The sequence below is a fragment of the Doryrhamphus excisus genome, linkage group LG6 (assembly GCF_037039965.1).
Source record: "Doryrhamphus excisus strain RoL-2023G ecotype Guam linkage group LG6, RoL_Dexc_Guam_v1.1, whole genome shotgun sequence".
In the NCBI taxonomy this organism is placed as follows: Eukaryota; Metazoa; Chordata; class Actinopteri; order Syngnathiformes; family Syngnathidae; genus Doryrhamphus; species Doryrhamphus excisus.
Window position 1 is genome coordinate 9,720,928 of NC_136362.1, and position 11,223 is coordinate 9,732,150.

At 38.9% G+C, this 11,223-nt stretch overlaps 1 protein-coding gene across 1 annotated transcript; it reads left to right on the plus strand.

Annotated features, from left to right (window-relative positions):
* Positions 1–391: 391 nt before the first annotated feature.
* Positions 392–10,899, plus strand: prmt5 (protein arginine methyltransferase 5). Its single transcript, XM_058066738.2, has 16 exons — positions 392–585; positions 762–880; positions 1,061–1,146; positions 1,227–1,361; positions 1,458–1,570; positions 2,393–2,442; positions 2,527–2,690; positions 2,989–3,150; positions 3,877–3,954; positions 4,026–4,084; positions 5,696–5,818; positions 5,894–6,069; positions 7,662–7,865; positions 7,951–8,061; positions 8,133–8,197; positions 10,398–10,899. Exons 1-16 carry the CDS (start codon positions 488–490, stop codon positions 10,548–10,550), a joined length of 1,896 nt encoding a protein of 631 aa, XP_057922721.2. The 5' UTR covers positions 392–487; the 3' UTR covers positions 10,551–10,899.
* Positions 10,900–11,223: the final 324 nt, after the last annotated feature.

Sequence of the window (11,223 nt, forward strand, 5' to 3'; positions counted from 1 at the left end):
AGATAAAAATAAAATTAATGAAAAAGTGTTTGAATTAATGCATTGTTTGAGTATTTCATTGTCTATTCATGATCAATCAGTAATAATAAAAACAAATTATTAAAATTAAACTATATACCGCGACAATGCACGATATGTGAAACTAGCATACTGAGGAAGCCATTTTGACTCTGCCGACATCGACTGATCAGCTTCAAGTCAAGTCACATGTAGATCCAAAATGGCGACAGTTTCTCAAAAGCAGTGTTGCATTTGGCGACTTTTCCTAAAAGTGTCGGTAGCGACAAGTGAATAATCAATCTTTTAGAGAACAACTCCTTTAAAATTGATCACAACTACAAAAATTATGTTATTCACATTGTATTTAACGTCACGGAGCCACTTCCGGTGACTTTTAGGACAACCAATAGCTGGTCTCTTTACTGAGTGGTGGCAACTGTGCTGGAAAGCGGGACCAGCGAGACTGTCCTCGTTCATCTGCCAAGTCATGGCGTCTGCCAGCACCGGGACCAGAGTGTCCTGCGGGAGAGATTTAAATTGTGTGCCGGAGATAGCCGATACATTAGCAGCGGTCGCCAAACTCGGGTGAGAAGACTTATTTAATTGTGCCCGACGGGGAATGGAATTTAATATCAACGCATGATGCCTGCTAAGCTAGCCGGCGAATCACCAGCACGTGCACCCATTAGCAATGCTCCATGAGACTGTTGCTAGTGTACATTGTGATATTTAAGTTTAATATTTTGTCTCTTCTTTGGTAGGTTCGACTTTGTTTGTATGCCGCTTTTCCATCCGAGGTTCAAGAGGGAGTTTGAGCTGGAACCCGCTAAATCTCGACCCGGTGCCCATACACGGTCTGACCTGCTGCTGTGTGGAAGAGGTCAGAACGTGATGCGTTCAATACACAAAAGACGATACGTTATTAATCTGGTCAAGTGAGGCGTTTATGTATACATTGCAATAACAAGAGCAGTATTGAGTAAAAATTTAAATTTCACATAGAAAAAGCAGTATTTACCTGTTTGTATTCACACCTTGTGTGTATTATGTTCCCTTTTAGATTGGAATACGCTTGTTGTTGGCAAGCAGTCTCTGTGGATTGACGCAGATTCCGAAATTGAGACCGTACGCAGGAACTCAGAAGCTGTAAGTTGCTAAGAACTGGCATAGAATACCCCCCACCCCCCAAAGTCCATCTTGTCATTATTTTGTATGATTCTATCCAGGCTTTGGCACAGGAACTACACTTTTCTGCATACTTGGGTCTGCCTGTCTTCATGCTGCCCCTGAATGGGCCTCATAAAGCCAACCTAGCACGTCTGCTGCTTAATCACATCCAGTCTGGGCACCACACCACAAACGTAAGACAGGACTGCAGAGTGATATGGATGAAGCACCAATGCTAGACAAGTGATTGAACTTCTGTTGTCCCCTTTGTATTATTATTATTTTTATAGTTCTGGATTCGCGTTCCACTGATGGCTCCTGAAGACATGCGGGAAGACCTGATAGAGAATGAGCCGATCACTTGTACTGATGAGACGACAATGGATGAGAAGACTTGGAACTGGTTGGTTTGAAGCTGATTCACTGCCAAGCGTGGCGCGGAAGTTATGCTTTCGCCTGCGTTTATCTGTTTGTTTGTATTCAAAATAACCTCAGTTCTGAATAGATTTGGATGAAATGTATAGGAACTATCAGAGAACTGGTTCAATTATCCCTGTGATCCAGAATTTTAATTTTTTGGTAATGGTTTTATTTCTTTTGAACATGCATCAGATTGCAATTGAATGCATCACATAATCAGTTCACAGTTCCACATGTCCAAAAGGAGTAGGAACAAGCAAAGCTTATTAAATCCTACCCCTCCATCTGGTACTTTTACAATCAGTAACATTTGTTCACTTCCTGCTTTCATAATACAGTTTAAGTTTTTTTTTTTAATTTAATAATGTTTTTTTAAATAATGTACCTTGTACCGAAGTACGAGGTGATATGACCACCTCGTTTTTAAAGGATTCTTTAACATGCGAAAGGGGACCATTTTCAGCATTTATGCATATAACTTCACAAAAAGATAACCAGTGCATTGGTTCAAGACATCTAGCCTTTTCGGTACATTGTGTTAGCATGCTAACGTTGTCATATTAGCATTTTTTTTGCTATTTTCATGGGTATAAACCCATTTACAAACACCACTATCATGCAAGGTGTTGGAATGTCAACATTAGCAGGTTAGCATAGTAATGTTAGCATACTAGCATTTTTTTTGCTATTGTCATCAGTAGACACACATATAAATACCATGCAAACTTTGAAACTTTTTTTAGTAGTTGCTAAAAAAAAAACAACAAAACAAAACATGATTTTATCCCGTTTCCTGCACTTTTAGGTGGCACTCATTTCGAACACTTTGCGATTACAACAAGAGGATCTGCGTGGGTAAGAACATCCTGCAAATATGCAACCATCTGAAAAGAATAACCTTGTACGAGTGAACACTTTGTCATATGTATTTTCCAAAAGCTATTGAAGTCGGAGCAGACATGCCTTCAGAAACTGTGATTGACAAGTGGCTCGGGGAGCCCATCAAAGCAGCCATACTTCCTACCAGCATCTTTTTAACCAACAAGAAGGGCTTCCCTGTTTTGTCAAAAGCGCATCAGCGAATCATTGTCCGTCTTTTCAAGGTAGGAACAATAGTCCATGGGAAGAGGCACTTTAAAAATGTGGTTAAATAGGGGGTTCTCAGGTGGTCTCATCCTGAGTTTCAACCCAGTCTTCCTTTAAGTCACTTTAATTTTTTTTAATTGTTTTGGTATTTTTACACTTTAATTATTATGAAAAATCCAGCCAGTCCAGGGGCGTCGACACAAATGGCCTCCACTGTAATAAAAAGTTACTCAAATTGCATAATACAACAGTCTACTGTGTGTTTGGGATATAAAGCAGCAGTGGTTTTAATAGAAAAATGTTCATCTTTCACAGTTGGAGGCACAATTCATCTTTACAGGCACGAGTCGCCACACTGAGAAGGACTTCCGTTCCTACCTGCAGTATCTGGAATACCTCAGTCAGAATCGGCCAGCGCCTAATTCCTATGAGCTCTTTGCTAAAGGTTACGAAGACTACCTCCAGTCTCCGTTACAGGTACAGACACACCGATTCTCTTTGGTTTGTCCAACTACGTTTAAAAAAAAAAAAGCCATAGCATTTCAGTATGTGGAATCAAACTATGGAATGGATTGAGTAAGACCCTCAAACAATGCACAACGATGAGCCAATTCAAGAAACAATACAAGCAGTTGATGTTTGCTAAATACAAGGATGAAGAGTCTTGAACCAGTCATGATGTGCTATACATATCACTATATTGACACTTACTGTGGTACCCATTGTCATTGGATGCTCATATCACCTCCTACTTTGGTACGTGACAAAAATGAAAAATAAATAAAAAACTTTATTAATAAAAATTATTAATAAAAATAAAAACTGTATTAATAAATTATTAATATAAAAATAAAAACAAATATTATTTAAAAAACCTATATTAGGAAAGCAGGAAGTGAACAAATTTTAAAAAATCATAATAAATAAATAAAATACAAAATTAAACAAAATTTAAAAAATAACAATAAAATAAAACATTCAAAAAAACTATATTATGAAAGCAGGAAGTGAACAAATGTAACAGTTACTGATTGTAAAAGTACCAGATGGAGGGGTAGGATTTAATAAGCTTTGCTTCTTCCTACTCCTTTTGGACATGTGGAACTGTGAACTAATTTATGTGATGCATTCAATTGTAATCTGATGCATGTTCAAATGAAATACTACCAATACCATTACCAATGCTTGCCTCTTCCATTTTAGCCCCTGATGGATAACCTGGAGTCCCAGACGTATGAAGTGTTTGAGAAGGATCCTATTAAATATTCACAATACCAACAGGTAAGACCCGCTACCGCTAACCCCACCCGGCTTAAAATCTTTCCTAAAACAGAACGGTGTTTTCTTTACAGGCTGTGTATAAATGCCTGCTGGATCGAGTCCCAGACGAACAGAAAGACACCAATGTTCAGTGAGTTAAGTTTTGTTTAACCCCTCCTCTTGTGTTAGGGTCTGCACCGACCCGTTTTACATTTTAATGCATAAAAAGAATCACATAACAATTGTTTATTGCATAAAGGCTTGTTTACTTCATCAGGAAACTCTATTTCAACAAAATAAAACCAAACATTTTTTTTACTACATTTTAAAATGGTCTAGTTGAAATTATGACCACTGTATTGTTAGGGTCTGTTATAATAATATGACTATAAAGCAATATTTTGAGCCACAACTTTCTCAACTTTCAAGATTCTCATTTTGACCGCTTTTCCAGTATACCAGCAGAAAAACAAGGTCCAGACATGTGAGGTGAATTCACTCATTTGATTGGCTGATTTCACTTTTACAATTTGGATCATGGAAAGAATGGCAAGAAGTACAGTGAACCAAGATCTGGACCTGTTCTGCTTTTTGATTTTGGTTTATACTAAAGTTCTGTTGCTTGACATTAATATATATGGGTCAAAATTCACCCCAACACCATAGATGTTTCTTTAGTGATTAATACTAAAATAAAAAAATAAAATTAATTGATTTAAGAGATATGTTCTATAGCTCTCAGTAATAGCCAGGTAACAAAATAATTCAATTTATTAATATGATTTTTTTGAGGTTCATTTTACCATTTTTAGAAATTGAAATGGAGGGGTATAGTGACAAAAAAGGCCTACATGCCCACACCAAAAGTATTAAAACCAACATTTTCATGGATGAGATAACCTAAGAAGGTAACCAAGACATGAAAAGCAAATTAATAAACATAAAATAAATAAACAAATCAAGAATAAAGAAAACCAATCAGTAATAAATAAATATAATAATAATAAAAATAAAACGGCAAATAATAAAAACTTAAGAAACCACATATAGTTGGTGGGTAGACAAATTATTTTTTCAGATTAAAATGAACAAAGCATTATTAGAGCCCTGTAGACATGACAAAACACGACTATAGTCACATTTATACTCTTTTTATTTACAACATATTGCGCAACTGCAGGGTCTTGAGACACATGCTAACTCGCAAACTAGAGAGCTAGCGACCTAAACGGTAGCCTTCAAGTTATTTCCTTTAAACTTAAATAGCCAAAAACTTACCACTTCCACACGGATAGGGAGGATAACTATTAACTGTTATTTAACCTTTAACATGAACATTAATCAATTTTTAGAAATTGAAATGGAGGAGTATAGTGACAAAAAAAGGCCTACATGCCCACACCAAAAGTATTAAAACCAACATTTTCATGGATGAGATAACCTAAGAAGGTAACCAAGACATGAGAAGCAAATTTGATGGTAACTTTTTATTTTTAGTGTATTTTATAGCTGATTTAATACATGGGTCAAAACCAACCTAACATAAGAGATGATACCAGAAATCTAACACAAGATGAAGGTTAACCCAGAGTCCATCATGGAGATTTTTATTGACTCATTCTATATGTTTATAGTCCCAAACGCCGATCATTGCATTCTAGTACCTAGTATTATAGCACTGTTTGTGCCTACCTTTTGAAAAAGCTAAAAATATTAGTATAATTATGTTAGCATGCTAACATTTTGTTTCTCCTTCCCATAGAGTGTTAATGGTGTTGGGGGCAGGTCGGGGTCCCCTGGTGAATGCATCGCTGCGTGCCGCCAGGCAAGCAGACAGAAAGCTGAAAGTGTATGCCGTGGAGAAAAACCCCAACGCCATCATCACGTGAGTGGCGTTGTTGGTCATCGTCGTTACCGGCATTCACGGTGACTGGAAAACTGAACGCTTCCATTTCCACAGGTTAGAAAACTGGCGCTTTGAGGAGTGGGGCGATCAGGTATCCGTGGTGTCGTCTGACATGCGAGACTGGGTCGCACCCGAGAAGGCCGACATTATTGTCAGCGAACTGCTTGGGTCGTTTGGCGATAATGAACTTTCCCCCGAGTGCTTGGACGGAGCGCAGCACTTTCTCAAAGGTGCAGAATTTCACATTAAATATACACTCGCTAATGTGTTTATTATTATGGTAATAGTTTAAGTTGAGCGGTGTATATGCGGCTATATCGATTATAAATAGGAGTATCATGCAAAACTTTAATTCGGACTAAGAGATGGTTGAAAGGCTCAGGAAGCCTTTAGAGCATGGGTCTCAAACTCGCGGCCCGCGAGCCAAATGCGGCCCACAGGATGCTAGTTTGAGGCCCCCGCCTTGATTTTTTAAAATAAATAGGAATATCATGCAAAGCTTTAATTTGGACTAAGAGATGGTACAAAGGCTCACTAAGCCTTTAGAGCATGGGTCTCAAACTCGTGGCTCGTGAGCCAAATGTGTCCCACAGGATGCTAGTTTGAGGCCCCCACCTTGATTTTTTAAAATAAATAGGAATATCATGCAAAACTTTAATTCGGACTAAGAGATGGTTGAAAGGCTCGGGAAGCCTTTAGAGCATGGGTCTCAAACTCGTGGCTCGTGAGCCAAATGTGTCCCACAGGATGCTAGTTTGAGGCCCCCGTCTTGATTTTTTTTAAATAAATAGGAATATCATGCAAAACTTTAATTCGGACTAAGAGATGGTTGAAAGGCTCGGGAAGCCTTTAGAGCATGGGTCTCAAACTCGCGGCCCGTGAGCCAAATGCGTCCCACAGGATGCTAGTTTGAGGCCCCCGCCTTGATTTTTTTAAATAAATAGGAATATCATGCAAATCTTTAATTCAGACTAAGAGATGGTTGAAAGGCTCGGGAAGCCTTTAGAGCATGGGTCTCAAACTTGTGGCCCGCGAGCCAAATGCGGCCCACAGGATGCTAGTTTGAGGCCCCCGCCTTGATTTAAATTTTTTTTTTTTATCTCAAGTTTGATATGGATGCCAAAAATGACAGCACAAGTGACGCCATTTTGCCCTGCCTATACCATGATACAGTCTGGAGGCCGATTCCAACGCTTCTTACCGGGAGGACCAGCTAGCTCGGGTTAGCTAACTCCAGGTGCTTTATTTCAGCTGCTAAGCTAAGTTTGTTTTGTCCAAATCAATAAATAAGACACTGTCAATTGGTCCAACAACAACTCCGACATTGGATTAGCGGTGAAGCTACAGTCTTATGACGCTGGGTACAGAAAAAATGCAGGAAATTATTTGGAATAATACTGTAAAAAAAATTTTTTTTGTTTTTTTTAAACCCTGATGCGGCCCAACCTCACCCAGACCTTAGCTCCAGTGGCCCCCAGGTAAATTGAGTTTGAGTACGGGACAAAAAATTACAAAATTTAAAAATTCAAAAAAAATCACAATAATAAGTAAAAAATAAATAAATTAAAATAAAAAACATAAAATAACAAAAAAACATTAAAAAAAAACCCTTAAACTATATTAGGAAAGCAGGAAGTGAACAAATGTAACAGTTACTGATTGTAAAAGTACCAGATGGAGGGGTAGGATTTAATAAGCTTTGCTTCTTCCTACTCCTTTTGAACATGTGGAACTGTGAACTGATTAAGTGATGCATTCAATTGTAATCTGACGAATGTTCAAAGGAAATAAAACCATGACCATATTTCTATCGTACTTCCAGATGACGGCGTGAGCATTCCCTGCTCCTACACGTCTTTCCTGGCCCCACTCTCCTCCTCCAAGCTTTATAACGAAGTCCGAGGCTGTCGGGAGCGCGACAAGGATCCCGAGTGCCATTTTGAAATGCCATATGTAGTACGCCTCCACAACTTCCACCAGCTGGCTGACCCCAAACCGTGCTTCACTTTCACCCACCCCACAAAAGGTCCACAAATCTACCCTTTTTATGTCATTTTATTGCAGTTCAAAACACACCACTCATATTTTTGATATATTTTTTTTTACCCCAGATATGAACAATAATCGTTACCAGTGCCTCAAATTCTCAGTGGGTTGTAACACTGTACTCCACGGCTTTGCCGGCTACTTTGAGACCACGCTCTACAAAGATGTTACTCTCAGTAAGTCTACTTCAAAAATGTGTGTGCGCTTTGGGCGATGTTTCACAACTTTAATGGTTTGTTCTCACTAGGTATAAAACCTGACACGCATTCACCCGGAATGTTTTCTTGGTTCCCCATTCTCTTCCCCCTCAAAGTAAGTTCTTCTTTACAGTTACACATAAGTGGTCACACACTCATCATATACAGTAAAGTCTCGTTATATCGATATTCTCGGGAGTCGGAAAAAATACCGATATAACCGGACTATCCATATATCCGATCCTGCGCCGAACTGCATTAAAAGTGGGCGGATCTTTGATATGGCATGTAATTTTCTCCTTGAGTTCATGGATTGCGTATCCAGCATGCTTTTGTACTACAATAAATTTTGTACTACAGTAAATAAAAATAAACTTACGCTGTAGTGATTACCGGTTACCGGGACATAATTCACCCTGGAACTATCGATAGGGAAGGTGTTGCCACCCGGAGGGGTAGGCGCGAGGGACGGGTGTTTTCCGCTCTGTGTGCTGTGCTCTGGTGGTGGAAGTGTGAAAAATAAAGTTGACTGGAAGCAGCCGTTCGCCGTGTTCTTTTTTGGTATTGAAATCCTTAAGCAAAGATTGATTTAAGCTGCTTTTGTATCGATATAAGCAGACCAAATTGGCTGGCGGGAGATGAAAAGGGCATCATAGTAACCGGATTATCATAATAACCGGCTATCGTACTAACGGAGCTAATTATATCATAAAAGACTAGAAATTTGCCGGGAAATGAAAATAGTATCGTAATAAGTAGTAATTCGTTTTAACCGATATCGATATAACGAGACTTTACTGTATATAAACAGAACATGTGAATATGTATCAACTTAAACGGCTTAAATGTGTTATTGTTTATCATGTTCTGCATTTTACGTTTTTTTTTTAAATCAAACAGAATTTGCAAAAGTTAAATTTATAGTTCACGGTGACGTCATTGGGGTGATACCTCTCAAATAAAGCAGAGTAAAACGCTTCTCCAGGCAGATGGTTGACTTGGTTTAGTATATTTTGCATCAAAATAGTCATCTTGCCAAAATGATGTGTTGCTGCTGGATGTTCACAGTATCCGAGTTACACTCTGAGGAGTTTTTTTTCCCAAAAAGAGGAAGGTTTAATACAAAAATGGATGGAGCAAGTGCTGAAAACGAGACAGATGGACGACCAGCTTGATTCTGTTTTTTGCAGTGATCATTTCACTGACTATAGCATAAACATATTTTGAAAACGCCTACAATTCTGCCAGTACACAAGAAGAAAAAAAGACAAGGCAACTTTTTGAGAATTTACCGTTCGCTTTCAAAAATCAAACAATATAGAACATAAAACAATTCATTTTAGGCTAGTCGGGAAGGGTAACCTCTTCTCCCAGATGCAGCGCATGGAATCCATGACCCCTCTAGCATACATTAGCATTCAGTCGTCTTGTGCTGCGCGTGGCTCGGAAAGGAGAACCACCAAATGTTGTACGCCGAAGGTCACCTGTATTTAGAACAGGGGTCTCAAACTCAATTTACTTGGGGGCCCACTGGAGCCCGGGTCTGCATGAGACTGGGCCGCATCAGGTTTTCAAAAAAAAAAAACGCATTTATTAAAAAACAAAAACAAACTTTGCTTTGGTTCCAATTTTCAACAAGAAAAGCTCTGATAAAACATTCCACTGTTCTCAAATATCTTACTTTTTATTTTTCTACACAAAATAAGATGAAAAATAAATAAACAAATCAAGAATAAAGAAAATCAATCAGTAATTAAAAAATAAATATAATAATAAAACGGCAAATAATAAAAACTTAAGAAACCACATATAGTTGGTGGGTAGACAAATTATTTTTTTCAGATTAAAATGAACAAAGCATTATTAGAGCCCTGTAGACATGACAAAACACGACTATAGTCACATTTATACTCTTTTTATTTACAACATATTGCGCAACTGCAGGGTCTTGAGACACATGCTAACTCGCAAACTAGAGCGCTAGCGACCTAAACGGTAGCCTTCAAGTTATTTCCTTTAAGCTTAAATAGCCAAAAACTTACCACTTCCACACGGATAGCGAGGATAACTATTAACAGTTATTTAACCTTTAACATGAACATTAATCAAACGTAATAATTTTTTCTGGGTACATGATACCATACAGCATCCATATCAAACTTGCGCGGGCCGCACTAACATTAAACTTTCATATCAAGGCAGACTAGTGTCCTGCGGGCCACATTTGGCCCGCGGGCCAAGTGTTTGAAACCCCCTGTATTTAGAATAAGACCCAAAATAACCATTTTCTTTCTTTTATGTTCTCCTTTTAACAGCAACCCATCTCTGTGTCTCGGGATGACGACGTCACGGTGCGATTCTGGCGCTGCAACAACGGGAAGAAAGTGTGGTACGAATGGGCGGTGACGGAGCCGACCTGCTCGGCCATTCACAACCCGGCGGGACGCTCCTACACGATCGGACTGTAAACATTCACACGCGGCCGTCCACTCTCGTACGTACCTGTCTCTTAGTGTCGGGATGTGAGTACACCTTGTCTTGTCAGCTGTACCAGGAGTCGGATTAGGTGGAAGACAATGCACTTATTCAACTTCTTCAGTGTCCTTGTGTTGTCTTTTTTTTTTCTATACTCGTACACCACATACACAAGACATGCAATCAGAACACATTATGCCTTATTGGACACATTCCATAGGATTATGCATACACAACACACTTACTGCATTGACATAACATATACTGCATTGTCCGCAGCTCCCTCTCTTTTGTATCAGTGTACTCCATGTCAATAAAGAGTGTAATGTTGTACTCTGCCGATTTTGGGAGTCATGCATTATTAGTTGTTGCATAGAAATCCATTTTATTTTCACCCCTGCTGCAAATGTTTTCACTACATACTTCCCTCCCAGACATTTAGAGATCGATTTCAAGGTGTTAATATCATGTATCATGCCCGCCTCTGGCGTTTTTTTTTTTTGCACCCTGCTACGGGGGTAACGGCACAATCGGGGTCAGTCTCCCGTTCCTTTCGGATGCACTTTCATGCTTTAATATCTTCCTGCATGCTTCTTAACAGGAAGTTACCCAGCATGCCTTGCGGTATATAAATGAGATTGCGGACCTGTGGGGAAACACAGTAAA

Bases quoted from the DNA above. Each gene is read 5' to 3' on its own strand.
- prmt5 (XM_058066738.2), top strand. From the start codon at position 488: ATGGCGTCTGCCAGCACCGGGACCAGAGTGTCCTGCGGGAGAGATTTA. The intron at 4,085-5,695 runs GTGAGTTAAGTT...TCCTTCCCATAG, and splicing joins CAGAAAGACACCAATGTTCA to AGTGTTAATGGTGTTGGGGG. The intron at 6,070-7,661 runs GTGCAGAATTTC...TCGTACTTCCAG, and splicing joins AGCGCAGCACTTTCTCAAAG to ATGACGGCGTGAGCATTCCC.